The sequence below is a fragment of the Oryctolagus cuniculus genome, chromosome 3 (genome assembly GCF_051225735.1).
Source record: "Oryctolagus cuniculus isolate XC-2025 breed Fujian yellow rabbit chromosome 3, ASM5122573v1, whole genome shotgun sequence".
NCBI classification, from domain to species: Eukaryota; Metazoa; Chordata; class Mammalia; order Lagomorpha; family Leporidae; genus Oryctolagus; species Oryctolagus cuniculus.
In genome coordinates this window covers 181,099,783-181,119,974 of record NC_142869.1, presented here as the reverse complement: position 1 = coordinate 181,119,974, position 20,192 = coordinate 181,099,783, and the positions used below count along the sequence as shown (strand labels likewise).

General features: G+C 50.9%; 1 long non-coding RNA gene and 1 gene segment (V, D, J or C); one reads left to right on the top strand and one right to left on the bottom strand.

Moving 5' to 3' along the window:
• Window positions 1–5,718: 5,718 nt before the first annotated feature.
• LOC149127633 (uncharacterized) lies at window positions 5,719–13,604 on the bottom strand. Its single transcript, XR_016231825.1, has 4 exons — window positions 13,487–13,604; window positions 12,967–13,029; window positions 8,998–12,147; window positions 5,719–6,810 (listed from the first exon to the last, which is right to left on the bottom strand). It is a non-coding gene; the product is annotated as an uncharacterized LOC149127633 (long non-coding RNA).
• LOC149127632 (T cell receptor beta variable 6-5-like) lies at window positions 13,086–19,626 on the top strand. The segment is given in 5 exon segments: window positions 13,086–13,422; window positions 13,545–13,663; window positions 14,466–14,541; window positions 14,681–14,783; window positions 15,253–19,626. Coding segments are annotated over 5 exon segments (552 nt in total).
• Window positions 19,627–20,192: the final 566 nt, after the last annotated feature.

Genomic DNA, 20,192 nt, shown 5'->3' with positions numbered 1-20,192 from the left:
ATGGGGTGCAGGGTCCAAGCACTTGGGCCATCCTCCACTGCCCTACCAGGCCACAGCAGAGAGCTGGCCTGGAAGAGGGGCAACTGGGACAGAATCCGGCACCCCGACCAGAACTAGAACCTGGTGTGCGGGCGCCGCAGGCGGAGGATTAGCCTATTGAGCCATGGCGCCAGCCTAAACTTACAGATTTTTAATATCTTACCTGCATGGCATTATAAGCTCTAATTCATGGAGACGGTGTAATTAAAAGGGAACAGGTCATCAGGATTCTATTCTAGAGCTGGGGCTGCTCTTAGAGCACTTTATAAAACTTGGAACTGTTAGGTAGGAAGTCAGACATGAGCTTATGTGTGTGTGACAAAGGCCTACAGAGAAGACGTCTAGGTACAGCGTCTGCATCTCAAAGTCATCGATAGCCTTCCAGGGGCAACCCAGCATCTGCACTTCAAACACCCTGCCCTGGAGCCCGATCTTCCAGGGGTCCTGCCATCCTTCCTCTAACCAGGGCCTCACCAGCCAGGCTTCCTCCTGCCTGATAACTTCAGGGGGAAACTTAGAAAGGAATTTTTAGTATTTACATCCAAAAAGTCCTTTGTTCCAGGAGGAGAAGATGTGGGAAGGCAAGACCCATCCCCTCAAAAACCCCTGGCCTCAACTGGACAGCACGCTCAACCCTCTGCCTCTCTGTGAGTCCTCTGCCTGGCCTGCCCAGGTGTATTCTCCACTCAACCATGTAACCTCACTCTCCCCCAGTCTGAGTGACTGGGCACTCTCTCTCAGGTTCTGTCTGGAGAGGTGCCCATCCGTTCTTATGGATGTCCCTGCCCTAATAAGCCTTGCTATTTTACTTTCCACTTACTCTCTGTCTCACGCCTGAGTTCTTTCTTGTGCAAAGACAAGAACCCTGCAGTTCTCTGGTAACAGAACCAGTACTGGAGACTTGGGCACCCCAGAGGGCAGCAGACTTTTAGGTTCATGCATTTGAGAAACAGGCTGGAGGCACTTGCAAAAGTGTGCACTCTCAACCCAGGCATTTTAGGGATTTTATGGATTAACGCCAGACAAATGTACTACCATTAAGGATATTAAAGCAACACCAATCAGAGGCAATGAGCACAAACAAGAAATATTTGAAATAAACAGTCTGAAGATAAGATGTGATAGTTTAAAACACTTGATAAATGACTACAAAGGGAACTAAAGCATGACAAGATCAAAAAGAGACTGTCCAAGACCACGAAGTAACTTAAACACGTCTTCTCACTGGACACCCAGGTGAGAAAAATGTAATTGACTTTAAAGCCTGGCAAGTCAACAGTGGATTAGATGTGACTGAAGAGATTACTGGTGGCATGAGATCTGAATAAGCTACCGGGAAGGTGGTACAGCAAATTAAATACGAAATACGAAAGGGCAGTTGCGGGGGAGGAAAGGAAAGGTGAGACACAGCATTCTGTTATGTGTTGTTATGTGTGTTACAACCACCGCTGCTTCAGACACAGAAACAAGGATAACGTTGCTGCTGTGGGCTAGGTGGGTCTAAAAACCCCTACTCCAGGCTCTTGCCTCTTACCTAGAGAAGCATTCTATGTACAGGCACAAATATGACTTACCAAGTGCTAAAGTTTATTAAAGTGGGCCATGTCCAGGAATAGAGGTGAAATAGGCAGGCATATGGGCTAAAATTGATCAGATTTGTGAACTGGAAGACCAAGCCTTTGCCACGCCCCTGTGTGACCTCATTCCCCTGCCTGGCCACACCTGGGTGCCCACCAGCCAATCAACTTACTTAACCACTCCCCTTTGGAAGTGGGTTAAAAGCCGGGACACAGTGTGGCCCAGCCCTTCTCTTCTTCCCTGGCCTCTTGCCAGGAGGGGGCTTGCTGTAGCCCCATGCTTCCAGGGCGCATAGCCTTCAGGCCATGTGCTCCAGGCTTCCAGGCCTAGATGCTCTTCCACGTGGCTGGTTCCTGGTGCTCGATATGAACCCCCATTCACCTCTCTCTCTTAATAAACCTCTCACTCTCCTATGCATCTTCCTCACTAAATAAAAGCCTAAAACATACCATGCCGCCTCGTTTATCTGTGCCGGTATTTAGAATTCTTCTCTAAATATTAGAAAAGAACCCTCTTGGGCTTATTAATATTGGGGATTTATTGATAAGCTTGTGGTGAAATCGTATGGCACCCCAAATTCCGGTAGCATATGTGGTCCCCCAGATGGCACTTCTGGGGAACTTGAAAGGGCCACATTTTAGGGTAGATTTTAGGGGGTCATGTCCGATTTCAGAGGGAGCCAGGAAGGGAAAAGATGAGAGAAGGAGATATTCCAACCACATGCCTGGGAAGAGAGCTTGCCCCTCCCACTGCCAGGCCTCTAATGAGCTTGGAAAGGGGCGTGGTTACATGGTACTGCTCCCAGGTTGGGGAGGTACATCCTGGGGGATGGGTCATTTGATTGACAGGATAGGATTACATGGGGTGAGGGGGGTGTGGCTTCCAGCTCATGGCCTAATCTAGCCACCTGTCCTATCCTGTATCAACAGGAGTGATCTTGTGTGTGATGTTAGTTGAGAATTTTCCAGAGGTAATTAAAGTTCTAAGAAATCCTGGACTTCAAAAATCCAGATGAGTCCCAAGTAAGATGTCACAGTGAAATCATAGAACGTGAATGAGAAAGGGGGGATTTTAAGAAGCAATCAAAATAAAAAGATAGAGAGCTCCCCAAGGAATGGACTGAAAACTCACTAAAAATTGAGAAAGGGAGTAAAAAATAACCATTAGCTGAAAATTGCAGTCTTCATCTACTCCAGAGTGGCACTGATTTTTTAAAGCATGTTTTCAGGAATATAAATTTTAAAAAAACCTGAATTTGCAACTGAGATATCTTTCAAAATTATACTTTAAAACATGGAAAATGATCACAGGATAAAATATGAACTGCAAAGAGTTGAATCTGATAGTCAATTTCAGCACTGTGATTGGGTGAATGAAGGTGTCTTCAAATGAAATACGGTGCTCACCCGAAATCCTGCTCTTCAGATAAGGCAATGAGTTCACCCTCTGGTGTTTCATATCTACAGGGTCACTGACACAACTCAGCAGACAGAGGAGTGACTGTCCCCAGAGAACAGAAACCCAGAGAAGCAATTTGCAACTCCTGTATATGGGCAGCACTGGGCCCAAAGTGATGACTCACGCACTAACGTTGTTAAAAGGGAGCTGGGGGCCGGCGCTGTGGCATAGCAGGTGAAGCCGCTGCCTGCAGTTTTGGCATCCTCTGTGGGCACCTGTTTGAGTTCTAGCAGCTCCACTTCCAATCCAGCTCTCTGCTATCACCTGGGAAAGCAGCGGAAGGTGGCCCAAGTGCATGGGTCCCTGGGCCCAAGTGGGAGACCTGGAGGAAGCTCCTGGTTCCTAGCTTCAGGTTGGCATATCCGGGGCCATTGCAGCCATTTGGGGAATACGCCAGAGGATGGAGGACTTTCTCTCTCTCTCTCCTCTGTCTCTCTGGATCTACCTTCCAAATAGATAAATAAATCTTTTTGTAAAGGTAGCTGACAAATATTTATGTCAGTCATCCAAGTTGTCATACAAAATGAATTCTGTGCTCCTGGGGTATTGGGATTTGACAGAGGAAGTGATGTCACCTGCACACCACAAAGAACAGGAACACGCCTCCTCCTCTGCTTCCGCCAACAAGGACCGTAATCTGCTGGAGCCTCCCATCTCAGCCTGACTGCCATGGGCACCAGGCTGCTCTGTTGGGCGGCACTCTGTCTCCTGGGAGCAGGTGAGTCCTCGGAACACCAACAGTTTTATTATGTGGTGTGTTCTGTGTGCACACATGTGTGCCTTGTATGTGCACATGTTTGAGTGTGTGAGTGATGAATACAATGTTTTTTCTTTTCTGTTCCCAACTTCTGTCTCCACAGAACACACGGACACTGGAGTCTCCCAGTCCCCCAGGCACAGGGTCACAGGGAGGGGACAGAATGTCACTCTCACGTGTGACCCAGAGTCTGGTCATGCTCGTCTTTACTGGTACCGACAGAGCCAAGGGCAAGGCCTGCAGTTGATGATGTACTTCCAAGGTAAAGATCCAGTAGACGAGTCAGGGATGCCTGGTGCCCACTTCTCTGCTGAGAGGCCTGGGGGATCTTCCTCCACCCTGAAGATCCAGCCTGCACAGCCCGGGGACTCAGCCGTGTACCTCTGTGCCAGCAGTTTAGACACAGCGTGGCGCCGCCACCTCCCACCTGCTCACAAACCTCATCCTCTGTCTCCAGGCAGCTCTGAGAGACCTAAGCAGAGGGTGTGTTTTTGATCTCAGACTTCAAGTGAAAGTAGATTTGGAGCCCAGCCAACCCTTCACGGGAAGTGACCCTGATGAACTCCTGCCACGCTGGCTGTAAGTATTCTGGGTAGGAAATCATGGCTCCCTGAGAGCAAGGATGACCCCAGAGCCAGCTCAGCACAATCGGACAGAGAAAGCACGCCAGCCTCCCCGCAGGGTCAAGGCAGGGAGACTGCTGCAGATCTGGGGGCTGCGCATGCACACACACGCACACACACGCACACACACACACTCACATACACACTCACACACACATGCACACACTCACATACACACGCATACACACTCACATACACACGCATACACACGCACACACGCACACACTCATACACATGCACATACACTCATACACACACTCACATACACTCACACATGCACACTCACACACTCACACACATACACTCACACACTCATACACACATGCACACACACACATACACACACACTCACACACTCACACACACACTCACGCACACACACACACTCTCACACACTCATACACACATACACACTCACACACGCACACACATGCACACTCATGCACACACACTCACACATACACTCTCACACACTCATACACACATGCACACACTCACACACACACTCATACACATGCTCACACACACACCCACACTCACACACGCACATACACTCACACATGCACACTCACACAAACACACACGTGCACACTCAGGCACACACGCACACACTCATACACATGCACATACACTCATACACACTCACATACACTCACACACGCACACTCACACACATGCACACTCATGCACACTGACACAAACACACACATGCACACTCTCACACACATGCACACACTCATACACATACACACACGCACACACTCACACTCACACACGCACACACACTCACACACATACACTCTCGCACACACACACCCTGTATGATAGCAGACAGCGGGCAGGCCTCGGCCCTGCACTGGCTGGGGTGTTGTCCTCTCGAAGGGCCGAGGTCCATCCTGGAAGCCTCTGCCTTCCGCTGCCTTGGAGCTGTCTCCACAGATCAGCTCCGTCTCCTGGCTGAAGTGAGGGTCTGCGCAACTCTTGCGAGAGCAACCAAACAACACAACACTGACAATAAAACTTCATCTCATCTCCTACTCTAAGCCACCCGTTTCTTTTTAAAGTTTTCATTTTCCACCTGCTCCTCTCCTGATGGTTAGATTAAAGGATGCTTTCACTACTGCTACAATTTTCTCTTTTTTCCTATGAATAAATCAGATTTTTAGAGATGGAGGATGTTAATTGCTACCCAGACTTTCAATTTTAAACAATTTTCCTGAAGAGATTTCCTCACAGTAATATCACAATTTCCTTTTTGTTTTATTCATTATAGTAACAACATTGTGATATAATATTTGTTATAAATATAAGCAATTATTGCCATCATATAATCTTTGCAACTGTGGGTGAAGCTGCGGTTTGTTTCTACAAAACCCAAGCTCTGTCAGAGTGGATTCAGCTATGTATTGTGAGTTTTGGGGAATCCTCAGAGCCCAGTGCTCCAAGCCTTGGATGGGATCTCACAGACCCAGCAATGACAGAGCAGCCCCGAGTCTTACACAGCTGGCTTGAGGAGTGTTAATCTCTCCACATTCACTTAAGAAAACGTGCAGTGTCTCAGAACACAGAATTTCTTCCTCAAAGATGACTGTTCTTTGCAGGATGGCATTCCGGTAGTGTTTTATTTTATTCTTTTTTAAAATTCTATTGACTTATTTGTTTCAGAGAGAGAGAGAGAGAGAGAGACATCTCATCTGTCCGTGGATTCCCAGAATTCTCACGATGCCCAGCAGGGTTGGTCTGTGCCCAGGAAGGAAACCTGGGACTCCAGGTCTCCCGTGTGGGTAGCAGGAATCCAATTATTTGAGCCATCACTACTGCTTCCCAGGGTCTGCACCGAGAGGGAGCTGGAGTGACAAGCCAGAGCCGGGCCTTCTAGTGTGGAACCTGAGCCTTTACCTGTGGGCTAAACACTCGCCTCTCTTGGAGGTATTTTCATTGTGCCCTCTTGAAACACTTCATGTTCAGCTGCCCTGTGTCACCTGGGAAGGCAGGAGAGGGGGAAAGAAATCTCTGTCTTTGGAATGCCATTTCAGGGACTTCCCCCTAGGTGTTGTCTCCAACTTTTGTCACCTTTGTCCACATGACCTCTGGTCCTGACACTTCGGATTGAATGGAGCACAGACCACAGCTCTGGATACTGGGCCATAAAATGTTTGAGTAGATTCATTGTGGGATGTGGGTTCCTGAGCTTGCTTGTGAATATTTTAGAGTTTTCTTCACTTTCTGTTCCGCTCTACAGTCTTACCTATAAGACAGCAATACCTTTAAGTTCATGGGAGCTGGGGAGATCTTTGTGGCTGACTGATGTCCAGAAATCATTTCAATTACGAGGCTCCTCAGCCCAACTACAACCTGTGACAAGAAACAGCAATACTGAGCAAGCTTTAACAGTGGTCACCTTACACATCCTATGACGAAGGCGCTAAGGTTCATTGTCCACACCTGATTTTCAGCCCAGTCGAAATGCAAAGGACCAGCATTAAAGGGCAGGTGACCTAGTGAGGAGAGGGGTGTGTCAGTCACCTCGAGATTCTAAAGGAGGGACACGTGCCATTCTGCCTGAGACAGGGCCCAACAAACAAGGAACAGTGGCTTTCCCCATGGAAATAGGGGAAGAGCGAATAACAGGAGCATGCCTAATTCACCAGGGGACGGAAACGTAGGAGCCAGTCCCTGGAGTTGGAAACAAATCTGCTGTGAACAGACATTGTGAAAGAAAAGTTTTCCAGCCGAGTTGGCTTCCTTACAGAACTGCTGTGCACTGTATCTGTTTCCTTAGCTCGTACCCCTCCTCTGCTTCTTCCAGAATCATCCGTTCCCTCCTGCAGCTCACATCAGTAGATGCACATCACACAAGTCATCCACTTAGTGCAAGATGCCCTTGGAGATTCTTGATTCCACACAACGTTATTTTACCCCTTGTGATGATGTGCTTAGAGCTATCCTATACCTTTCTTATATTCCAACTTTAATTCCTTATTCACAGATTTGGCCCGCTCTTGAAGATAATTATCTGCCCAATTCAGTGCAGTTCTTAGGCTATTGTAGAAGAAACAGGGACAAAACTTAACTTATTGGCCACAAGATGGCGCAGCAATGCCAGTGTGGCTAAGACACTAGGCAGAGCCTGGAGCGCACTCAGAAGGGAAAGGGTTATGAAAAACCTGGGCTTGGATCCCATAATGGGCAGATGTCGAAGTTTTTGGTTATAGCTAAATTACCTACAGCTAAGTAAGAGGTGGTAGGTCCCTTTACACTTTAATGAGCTCCACAGTTGTGGCAGGGCAGAGTTGATGGGAGAGGCAGGTGCAGACAGAGGAGCAACTGCCTCCAAGGACCATGGGAAGGCAAGGGGCTGGGGTGTGCCCTGACGCGAATGTGTCCTGCTGCCACACCTCGTCTTGCAGCCAGGCCCTGATCTTACAACCTCCAGAGCAGTGGCTGATCCTACGGGTCAGTGACAAGGAGCCATGGGCCAGTGAGGAAATGCAGGGGTTGGGGCGTGACCTCACAGCCCTCACACCTGCCTGTCCTTTAGAGAGAAGCTCACAGCTGCAGCTCTGGGTCCTGAGATCAAAGCACTCACCCGGGAGAGCCCCTTTCTTGCCCTGAGCCTGCCAAGGGCCCCACAGGCTCCTTTGTATGAGCTCTGGTTTCTACTGAGAAATCCTCTTACTTGGTTTGCGAGTCCTGGCTCTATGCCTTTCCCTTGCCTTAGCAGAGTCATACTACTGCTGAAGTCTTGATGTCACCTTTTGCCTGCTGCTGCAACTGGAGTCACCCAGTTGCCGAGATTCCATTTCATACACACAAGAAGGAAGATAACTGGAGCGTTCTCAGTGTTTGATCCATTATCCAGTGTTCTGGTACCAGCAAGATGCAGGACAGAAGCCAAGACTGATCCGTTACTCAGCAGCATTGGCAGCCCTGACAGAGGGGTGCTGCGAAAGGGTATAGAGGCTCCGGAAGCAAGCTGCAGCATTGCTCCCCGACCCTGCAATCGGCCAGCACCAGCCAGACCTCCCGGTCCCTCTGTGCCTGCAGTGAATCCACAGTGCTGCCAAGCCAGCTGCTCTCTGCACAAGCAGCAGCCATGAGCTTGCAGCTGGCTCTTCTTCCCGAGGCTCCTGCCTCAACTGAGAGAAAGGGCTGCCCTTTGGGGATTCTTCCAACATGGCCCAGCAACAGGATCTCCGCGAAGGGCCTGGTGTAACAAGAACCTTACGGAGCTGAGGCCCATCAGTAAGTGAGCATGTGGAAATGCAATCAACACTCAGTGTCACTTTGCTCAGTTTGGAACATTCTAGTCTTTGTACAGAGCAGATGAATAGGCATTTCCAACCTAAAATCTGCACTTCCAAGTCGAAATCACCCAGGCAATCTGAACTCCTAAGAGAGATGGGGTTCTCCAAGTTTAAACCTATTACAAAGTCACCTCAGATTTGGCTTCATTTGATACCAAACAAGATACATGTAGGAAAAAAAAACCTCAGTGACAAGTTATGGAACACACAAGCACTCAGATCATTGGCGACTTACTGGTAGACATTCCAACCAGAAGCTCGGGATCTAGAACCATTCAGCTGGCAAGGTGATGGAAAAAGAGGCAATGCGCTTCGTTTCTTCCGAGGACCTATGGGAAGAGAGCAGTGATCTGAGTCTTCTGAGGGCATATTAAGGAAGGAACTTATTCTTACCGTTAGTTGGACTTGGTTTAGTCCATGAGCCTTACATTTTCTTGTGAAATATTACAGAATGCTACTGAGCAGCTGTTTTGTCTTCCTGCAGGCTGTAACCCTCCTTAGCGCCTGTGGGTAGAAGCACAGACTCATCAGCAAAGCTTCTTGACTGGGGACGCATTAATGCCAAGATTGGGAGTTCCTCAGTGGGCTTCCCAGGAAGTGAGGATCCCATGCGACTATGTTGTGTGTCCCTGCAGCCCTCCAGAAGGGTTTGTTGGTTCACTTTAGACCCTGTATGCAAAGAGGGGAACAGGCTGCTTGCTTGGCAGAAAATCGATTCTCTGATTGGTCAGTCTGCTATAAATTGGACCTGAAGTCTGAACAGTGAAACTGATAAATGGCCAATCTCCCAACTTATGACATTTATAGATTTTTATGGAAAGTGAAATATGTCAACAGCCTTTGGGGATTTTTTTTCATTTTATTTCTCCATAGCTTTCTTCTAACAACAGATTTTTAACTGTTTCTGGGCAAACTTGTCAGTCCAGTTTATTTGGATCTAAATTTGGGTGTTGTATATTTAAATCACTGAGCCCATCACCCATCTCAATATTTCGTGTAGACTTGTGAGTATTCAGATCTGCTTATTTTATGTGATAAATTTCTAAATTGGACTGTATAAAATTCTAGCATATAGGGTCTGGCATGGTTGCACAGGGTGTTAACCAACTACTTGCGATGCCAGCATCCCAGCTGAAGATGGCCCAACTATTATTTGAGCCCATGCCACCATGTGGGAGACCTGGTTGAAACTCCTGGCTCCTGGCATTGGCCTGGCCAAGCCCCAGCCATTGTGGCCATCGAGTGAGTGAATCAGCAGATGGAAGATTCTCTTTCTCTCTGTCTCTCCTTCTTTCTGTAACTCTGCCTTTCAAATAAATATTTTTTAAAAGAATATAAGCATAAATTTGACTCCCATCTTTTATGCAATTAATTAATTTGCTTTATAGTAATATGTTATTAAGGTATAGATAATAGAGAGTAAATTGCTTGGGGCCAGTGCTGTGGCACAGCGGGTTAATGCCCTGGCCTGAAGCGCCTGCATCCCATATCAGCGCCGGTTCGAGACCCAGCTGCTCCACTTCTGATCCAGCTCTCTGCTATGGCCTGGGAAAGCAGTAGAAGATGGCCCAAGTCCTTGGGCCCCTGCACCCACATGGGAGACCTGGAATAAGCTCCTGGCTCCTGGCTTCGGATCAGCTCAGCTTTGGCCATTGTGGCCATTTGGGGAATGAACCAGAGGATAAAAGACTTTCTCTCTCTCTCTCTCTCTCTCTCTCTCTCTCTCTCTCTTGCTCTACCACTCTATGTAACTCTTTCAAATAAATAAAATAAATCTTTTTAAAAAGATTTATTAATTTTTATTTAAAGGCAGTGTGACGCAGAAGGAGAGAGAGAAACAAACACATAGAGAGACATCTTCCATCTACTGGTTCACTCCCCAAATGGCCACAGTAGCTGAGGCTGAGCCAAGCCAAAGCCGGGAGCCTGGAACTCTATCTGAATCCCCCACGTGGGTGGCAGAGCCGTAAGTCCTTAGGCCAACTTCCACTTTCCTTCTCAGGTACATCAACGGGTAGCTGGACTGGAAGCAGAGTAGCTGATGCTCAAACTGGCGTCACAATAGCGGTTTGGATGATGGTGTTTCAAGCAGTAGCTTAACCCGCTGGGAACAGAGGCGACCTGAGATAAACACTGATTCCTACCACTGTGGGTTAGTTTTGTCAGTTCTTGAACTATGTAGAAATGGAGTCACATGTCACTCTTTTTGATTAACTTTTTTTTTTTTTTTTGACAGGCAGAGTGGACAGTGAGAGAGAGAGAGAGACAGAGAGAAAGGTCTTCCTTTGCCGTTGGTTCACCCTCCAATGGCCGCCGCGGCCGGCGTGCTGCGGCCGGCGCACCGCGCTGATCCGATGGCAGGAGCCAGGAGCCAGGAGCCAGGTGCTTCTCCTGGTCTCCCATGGGGTGCAGGGCCCAAGCACCTGGGCCATCCTCCACTGCACTCCCTGGCCACAGCAGAGGGCTGGCCTGGAAGAGGGGCAACCGGGACAGAATCCGGCGCCCCAACCGGGACTAGAACCCGGTGTGCCGGCGCCGCTAGGCGGAGGATTAGCCTAGTGAGCCGCGGCGCCGGCCTGATTAACTTCTATTTTTCAAAAAAATAATATTTTTGAAATATCCTCATGTTGTCTTGCATATCCAGAGATTATACATTCTTATTACTGAGTCATATTTTGTCATCTGAATACACATAGGTTTAGTTATCTTGTGGAGGAGTATATTGGTTATTCCAAACTTAATCTATTATGATTAAAGTTGCTTAGAATATTCTTGTACAATTCTTTGTTGGTAATTTTGTCTAGGTCCCCTAAGTGTAGACAGAAGGGTGCAATGACCGAGTCATCAGATAGATTCATGTGTAGGTTTGTTGGGAGCAGTGAACAGCTTTCTAAATGGCCAAACCAATATACTGTACTAAGGGATGGGCGTTCCCTTGGCTCCTTGCTTTTACCATAGCTTGCTCGGCTTTTCCATGTTCTTTAGGGAACAGTGAGAGGCACAATTGTTGGGGTAGGAGAGTGTGTCCTGAAGATGGCTTCTTTAGGGAGCATCACGGGGTCCACCACATGCGTGCACAAATCAGCGTTGCAGATTTCCCCAAGAAGGAGTAGGGAAGGATGCGGAGGGAGTTCTTGTAGGATCCTCTTCGGATTCCAAGGCCCACGTCACACTTTATTTTCACACAGCATATGTCTCCAGGCTTCTGTTGCGTCAGTAATGCTAACGGCACGACGGTAGAACTTGTGATATTAGTAATCACAGAATGTTAGAAACTTTGTTACCTCCAACACAGATGGATCGTGCTTGTGTTATTTTTTTAAGGGCAAAATAAATCCTCCAAGGCTCAGGTTCCCTTGTGCGGTCTATCAGGGCTCCTGCAGAACTGAGAAGAGAGAGTAACGGGATTACTTACTAAGGTGTGGCAGGGTTAGGGGCTATGGTAAGTGGCAGCTCTTTTCACATTGGCCTACAATAGAGCAGAGATGTGGGTTCTGGGCAGCTGGGGGCTGGGGCTTTGGGAGAAGACCGACTACAAGGTGGTGTGCCCTCTGGTGGACAAAAGCAGCCGAGACATGCATTACTTTAATAAGGGGTTGGGGCATGAATACTGAGAACCAGGGCAGTCTCCTTTCCTGCCTCCACCTGCTCTCCTGCCCTTGCCCACCATGAGCTGAGTTCACTGGGGAGGGAGAGGAAGAGGAGGCAGTTAATGTCATCCCCTGGGGCAGACAGTGCAGGCAGGGTGATCTGGAGGGATGAAGGTGACCTACCCAGGGCACTGCATCCCACAATGGCTCATCTTGTGCTGCGAGCTGACAAACTTGTGTAATTGTTTCTGGAGAATTTTCATTTAATTTATTTGAAAGGTAGAGTTACTGAAAGAGAAGTCTTGTATCTGCTGGTTCATTCTCCAAATGGCCACAACAGATGGGGCTCAGCCAGGCCCAAGGCAGGAGCCAGGAGCCTCTCCCAGGTCTCCCAGATGGAGGCAGGGGCCCTAGCACTTGGGCCATCTTCCACTGCTTTCCCTGGTGCATTAGTAGGGAGCTGGATCAGAAGTGGAACCACAGGGTCTTGAACTGGTGCCCACATGGGATGCTGGTGCTGCTGGCAGTGGCTTAACCCACTAGGCTACAATGTCGGCCCTGTTTCTGGGGAACCTTTATGCTCATAAGTTACAGATGACCCAGGCTGCCTTTACCTGAACAGCTGGACTCTGTCTTGGTGACTGCATCGCTGGCCACTGAGGAGAGGGCAGGACCTGCTGCCGGGAGAAGAGAGTAGGGGAATAATCGCAGCTCTTTACCGACACCTGCCTGCAGGTATGTGCGTTACCCGACAGCATGACAAGCAGCAGGTGGACAGCGAGCAGGGAGGGAGATGGAGCCATGCACGGGGGCAGCACAGGCTGAGCAGCAGCTGCATCATCGGGGGCTTCTCCCCTAGGCCAGCTCAGGTGTGTGGGGAACATGGGACTTCAGCAGCCCTGAGGAGGATGACATCCGACAGTGACATCACAGGATGGTCCCCCAATCAGGACAAGCAGACCAAAACTCAGCTCTTCCCAACCCCGAGCACAAAAAACGTTGGGCTTTTTACTGCTGTGCCATGGCGTGCTGGCTCCTCCCCTGGTCTCTGTTTTGTCTCCTGGGAGCAGGTGAGTCTTGGGGACAAGGAGTGCATCCCATTCTGAGCTCGCTGCTCCTTGATCCTCTACTCACCTTCGGGTCACTTTCCTAGGCTCTCTCCAGCACTCGTATCCGTATGCTTTTCCCACAGGACCAGTGGAGGCAGGAGTCACACAGACGCCAAGATACCTGATCCAAACAAGAGGGCAGCAAGTGTCGCTGAGATGTACCCCTGACTCTGGACACAACCGTGTGGTGTGGTACCAACAGGTCCTGGGCCAGGGACTCCAGTTCCTCTTTGATTATTACTTAGGGTCACAGAATGCAAAAGGAAATGTCTCGGGCAGGTTCTCAGCTCACCAGTTTTCTGACTGGCGCTCTGAAATGAACGTGAGCACCTTGGAGCTGCAGGACTCGGCTGTGTACCTCTGTGCCAGCAGCTTGGCACAGCCCCGCGGAGTCCCCAGTGCTCTGTGCACAAACCTCCTCTCCCAGTGTGGAGCAGCCTCAGCTGACACAGCTGTGAGACAAGCCACCGCAGGGGCAAGAAAACTGGGAGGTGCCGTGGCCCTCGGTGACACCAGGACACCTGGGAGGGTTTCCGAGGCAGAGCCAGAGAGGGGAGCTGAAGAGAAGACTTGGCTGCTACTGGCATCCGGGGGTGGTGTCAGTATGATAGGAGGGTCCAGCACACATGCACAGTGTCCAGGGAAGGGTGAGAAACCCCAAGAAGGAGTTTCTCTGTGCCTGCAAGGACAGTGGAGGGTGAAGATCTCAGGACAGCAAAGGCTGGAGAACCAGTGTTGACCCAGGAGCGAAGGAACTGGAAGGAAGGAAGGATGCTGTGGGCCTGTGGGGCCTGCAGTCAACCCCACCCACCTTCAGGTCAGAGACTGGGATGGGCAGGAACACAAGGAGTAGCAGAGCCAGGGTCCCACCTGGGAGCAGTGGGCCTCCGTGGCCTGCAGGGACAGCAACACCAGAGCACTGAACCACAGGCCAGTGTCCTACCCAGGTGACAGGAGCGTCAGAACCTGAGGACACTCACCCTGGGCCCTCACCTCTGATCTAGGAGGTGCCTTGGGTTCCTGATGCTGCCATGGGCTCCAGGCTGCTCTGCTGGGTGGTCCTGTGTCTCCTGGGAGCAGGTGAGCTCTGGGCACAGCTGGGAAACCTCTGACCCACGTTTGCCATCTCTGAAATGCAGGTCTGCTGAGACAGGCTGCAGCAAGAGGGCCCTGTCTTCATCCTGGGTCCTGCCCTTAGGTTCTGTTTCCTGTCTCACAGGCCCAGTGGATTCCAGAGACATTCCAGAACACCTGACCAAAGCAAAAGGACAGCAAGTGACACTGAGATGCTCCCCTACCCCTGGACACCTTTCTATGCACTGGTACCAGCAGACCCCAGGCCAGGGCCAGCTCCTCTGGGTATTACAGTGGGGGGCAGAGGGGTAAAGGAGACGTTCCAGCAGAGCAGTTCTGGGACTATCGCTCTGAACTCAGCCTGAGCTCCGTGTGCTGGGGCTCGGCGTGTCCCCTGTGCCAGCGGTGTGCCACAGCCCTGCATGGTTGCCAGCCCTCTGTAGAGCAGTCCTGTCTCCGAGGGAGAGGGCATGGTAGAGTGCGGCTCGCCGTGCTGACTCAGGCCCTGGGAAGCAGTCAACCTTCCCACACTTGCTGCTGCCGCCATATATGATCTGTTTTTACTGCTCACAGGAGTTCCACAGGGAAGTACTATTTGCCAGTCTGTGCGTCTGTGCGAATGCACTTTTCTTGGGTCCCATATTTAGTAGCGGACTGAACTCCCTTCCTCGGACATCTCTGCCCCGACTCTGTCTCTCTCTGCCCTGCTCTCTCCAGGTTCCGATGGCAGGATGGGAGGTCGTCCATCGTATGTGACTGTCGTAGCCTCTTCTCTGAGAATCCAGGAAACACAGGACCACAGGGAAGAGCATCTGTTGATGCTGTATTTGCTTGACAAGAGGCGTGCTTTGTCCATCACTGTGGCCATCCTCAGGTCATTCGACCTCTCATGGAGGTTCTCTGCTGCACAACCAAGGTTTTGGGAGGTTTCCTAGGTAAAGGACAACCAAAGAGAAAAAAAAATACGAGCTACTGTTATTCCTTAATTTCTTATATTTGTTCATTTAATTAACATAGTTGTGCTGTCTACTTTGTAAAAGGTATTGTTGAGATAAAATAGACCATGAAAAAGAGGAAAAATAATTGTTTTTTTTCTGGTTATTTAGAATGATTTACTTAATTTAGGAATTATCCAAATTTGCTTTTTGTTCTCTTCCTCTTTTTCTGCTTCTCTTTGCAAATTTTTTTTTCAATAATGTAATTGCGGTAAGAAAATGTATCATGACATACATCCTTTGGCAGCACACTTTATTATTTCGTTTCATTTTACTACAATGTCCAGAGCTGGGCCAGGCTCCATAACTTGTTTGCAGGCCTGTTGCTCTAACACTGCTAAAGATTCAAAAACAGAAGTGCGCTGGTCTCTATAGCAGCATTCAGAAAGAGTTAGAGTTTAAATAAAACCCAAGAGGTGCAGGTGTCTGGGGCAGGGGTTTAGACCCAACTAGGGATGCACACAAGGCCTGCTGGTACCTGGGTTCTAGTCCTGGCACTTTCACGTTCCTACTCCCACGCACTCTGAAAGGGAGCAGGTGAGCACCCAAGTCCTTGGGTCCCTGACACCCAACATGGGAGATCCAGATGCGGCCCCAGATTCTGGATTGGTGACCCGGGCCTCGCTTCTCAGGGAGGAAAGAGCACATGCAAAGGCCCAGAGGTGGCCCAAGATCTGTGTCTGCCAAGGCCATCCAATGTGTGCACAGGGAAAGGTGGGCAGGGGGCAGGCGAGCAAAGGTCCCCAATGTGAGGGGAGGAGCTGAGTCCCGCCCTGAAGAGGACAGAGCCCGGCAATGCTGGGAGTCCACACTTTGGGCGTCTGGGCATAAAGAAAATCCACACCAGGGAGCAGACGGGGGCAACAAGCCCGCCACCACGTCCCCGGCCTGCTTCTTGCTTCCCCAGCCCTGCCCCCGGGTGAAGGACAATCTCAGCGGCTGTGTTTTACTATCAATCTCCCTTCTGGGACCCAGGGTCCAGGGAACCTGAGCGGTAAGCAGCAAAGACTCACGGATTTGTTCGAGGCCACAGATCAGGGAGGAGAACACGTCTTGGGGAAAGGGCCAGGATACTGGACATGACCAGTTAGGAAATGCGGAAGCAAGGTCAGGAGAACCAAGCCCACTGCAGGCCCCACGTAGGCCACCTCAGTGACTCCCAACAGCACCACTTCTGGGGACCTTGTCATTGTGCTGTGGGCATAGGGCAGGTGCATGCATGCCAGCAGGACCTGTGTTCCCATTGCACCTCTGACAACAGTAGCCAGATCACATGTGTGCTGGGAGCTCACACAGAATATCTGTGTGTCTGCCCTGCCCACGGCTCACAGCCTCGTCGCATCAGGATCACCAGGAATCATTTGTCACTCCTGGAGGTGACCTTGAGATTTCTCTGAAGTCCCTTTTCCCTCTAACTTCCCAGAGATCCTCCAAGCATGGTGTGCCTGCTCGCTCAAGCTGAAGCACTCACAGCCCTGATTCTGTCCCGGAAGGTGGCAGAACAGTAAAAGGGCTGTGGTCCATCTTGGCAAAGCATCCGAGTTACCTTCAGATTGGAAAGAACTGATCACGAACTAAGAACAATCTCTAATCCCCCAGGAGGATGGAGTTAAGACATGTAGATGGATGTGGAGAGCTCCGGGCCCACAGCTTCCCCGGGTGGCCCCCGAGGGGCCCTCTCCTCTGCAGACAGCCCCCAGCTCTCCTCTCAGCTCCCTCCTGTTTGCACAGGTACTTTTGGGAGGCCAGGGTGTGGCCAGGTGCCCCATTGTCCTGACACTTGCAGAGAAAACCTCGGCACAGGGCCCGCCCATGTTCTCTGCTGGACCCAGGCCACAGCTGGGATTCCTGCCCAGCTCCCACCTGCAGCTGCCTGAGTCCACACCTGGCCAATCCCGCACACTGTCATGTCAGGAACCTTGGCCCTCGGGGGTGGGGTCTTGTTCTCCATTGGCAGTGCAGGTGCACATTGGGTGTGGACACTCTCAGCTCTGCCTCCATGCACATCACTAATGACAGGACCTTCCTGCTGTGTCACACATCCAGGGACCCTCCTTCCTGTGCAGGAGCAACCGAGCAGGTCCAGGAGGTCAGGCTTGGTGTGAGCCCCAGAGCAACGAGTGGGGTTGCACTTGTCCCAGTGAGATCCATCTGGTAGTCAAGTCCATGAAACCGTGCCAAGGTGCACACCGGGACCCAAACACCACACCGGACCAGTTCCATGGATACAGTTAAGAATTTTATTTGGCCGGCGCCGCGGCTCACTAGGCTAATCCTCCGCCTAGCGGCGCCGGCACACCAGGTTCTAGTCCCTGTTGGGGCGCCGGATTCTGTCCCGGTTGCCCCTCTTCCAGGCCAGCTCTCTGCTGTGACCAGGGAGTGCAGTGGAGGATGGCCCAAGTGCTTGGGCCCTGCACCCCATGGGAGACCAGGAGAAGCACCTGGCTCCTGGCTCCTGCCATCGGATCAGCGCGGTGCACCGGCCGCAGCGCGCCGGCCGCGGCGGCCATTGGAGGGTGAACCAACGGCAAAAGGAAGACCTTTCTCTCTGTCTCTCTCTCTCACTGTTCACTCTGCCTGTCAAAAAAAAAAAAAAAGAATTTTATTGATGAGAAGACAGAAACGCTCAAGCAAGCGAGAGTCCTCAGGCAGCTCAGCTTGCACACCGAGGTAGGCTGCCTGGGGGCCACCTTTCGGCTGCGGGGGCCAGGGCCGCTGGCTGGGGCCGGCAGGCAGCAGGCACATGGGAGGAATCTCATGATCCTCCTGCCAATCCTCCTGCCCAGCCCCTGCCGGCCCTTGCTCGGGACGAGGCCGATGCTGAGGTCCCAGCCTCCTCAGGCTCGGCCGCTGGGACCTCTGGCACCACCAGGGGCAGACTGCTCCTGGGGCTGGGGGTGGAGGGGGCGGCCACAGGGACGGGCTCGGAGGCTGGGCTGGCACCAGGGCTCCTCTCCTGCAGCTGTCCAGGGAGGGAAATGGCCAGCACAGGGGCAGCAACGGCAGGCTCCGGCTCCGGCTCCGGCTCCAGCACCAACTCTGAATCCGACTCCGCCTCTGACTCGGACTCCGGCTCAGGCTCTGGCTCAGGCTCCCTGTGTCCCTGAGGTGGCAGGGGAGGGCAGGTGAGAAGGACAGGTATGCTCTGGACCTCGCTCATGCCCACAAAACCATGAGGCTGTGCAGGGAGACCACAGCCAGAGCCGCATTCTGCAACAGGGTTGCACCTGCTCCAGGCTCCGGGAGTCCGGCTGCAGGGCCATCCAGCTGGATCCTCCAGGGCCAGATGGCAACGAGGCTCTAGCGTCCAGCAGCAGACCCAGGCCTGCCAGGTACTCCTGGGCCTCTGGGTCCTCGGGAACCCCCAGGGGCTGCACCACGGTCACTTCCTCGCCCTCAGCTCCTTCTAAGGGGTCAAACCACCATTGCTGGCAGGCGATTTTTGCTATAGGTCTGCCGCAGGGGTCCTGGCTGAGCAGCCAGCTCAGGAGCTCCTGCAGGGCTGGGCTGACCACACACGGGAGCCCGTAGCTCCCCCTCTGGATGCAGTCCCACAGCTCTGCCCGGTCCTTCCTGTAGAAGGGATGGCCCATGCCAGCATGGCAAAGAGGATGAACCCCAGGCTCCACATATCCGAGGCAAACGCGTCGTAGGGCTCCTGCAGGACCACCTCGGGGGCACTGTACTCTGGGGTCCTGCAGAAGCCCTGCACCAGCTCACCCTCAGGCAGCTGGCAGCTGAGCCCAAAGTCCTCCAGCTTCATGTTGAGCTGCGAGTTGGAAGTTATCTCTCCCTCCTTCTCCCTCACTCTTGCCACCCTTTCTGTCTGTTCCCTGCCTTCGCTCTCTGTAACTGCGACTTTCAGAAAAGAGAAGCTCATTCATCCTGTAAAAGAGAGTGGAGCCCTAGTCCTGTGATCCCCATCTCTTTATACTGAACAAGGACCTTGAAGTTTGAACATGAAGTTTGGAGGGACATGGACAGTTCTCACCACTAGATCTGCTCAGCATGAAGGGGATCTTTGCGGTTGAACAGCAGGACCCCGGGCTGGAAGCCAAAGCCATAAAGAAAGAAGATCTCTGGGAAGCCTAATTGTCTGGTAGGATCACATTGTGCTGGGTATGTGCATTGGAAGAGTGTACTATAGCCCTTAACTCTACAAGTATTGCATGCTACTCCCAAATTTAAAAATACGCTTCAATTTCTTTCATCTGTGATTCTTAGGCTTCGTTGTAGAGATCTTTAGTCTCCTTGATCATGTTTAGTCCTGGGTATTTTCTTTTTCTTTATTGTAGCTCTCGGGCGTGGGATTGCTCTCTAGGTTTCTTTTCCAGATAATTCACTTCGGTGTGTAACAGTGCGACTGGTTTTGTACACTGACTTTGTTGCAGCTTTGCTAAATGTCTTAGTTCTGTCAGCTTTTGTGTTGCGCCTTTGGGGTTTTCTAAGATCATGTCATTTGCCAACAGTGATGATTTGAATTCTCCTTTCCAATTTAGAGGTCCTTTATTTTTCTTGCCCAGTTTCCCTAGGTAGGCCTTCCAGTATCATGTTGACTAAAATTTCAAAAAATAATTTGTGTAGATTTTATTTTTTTAATTTATTTGACAGGTAGAGTTATAGACAATGAGAGAGAGAGACAGAGAGAAAGGTCTTTCTTCT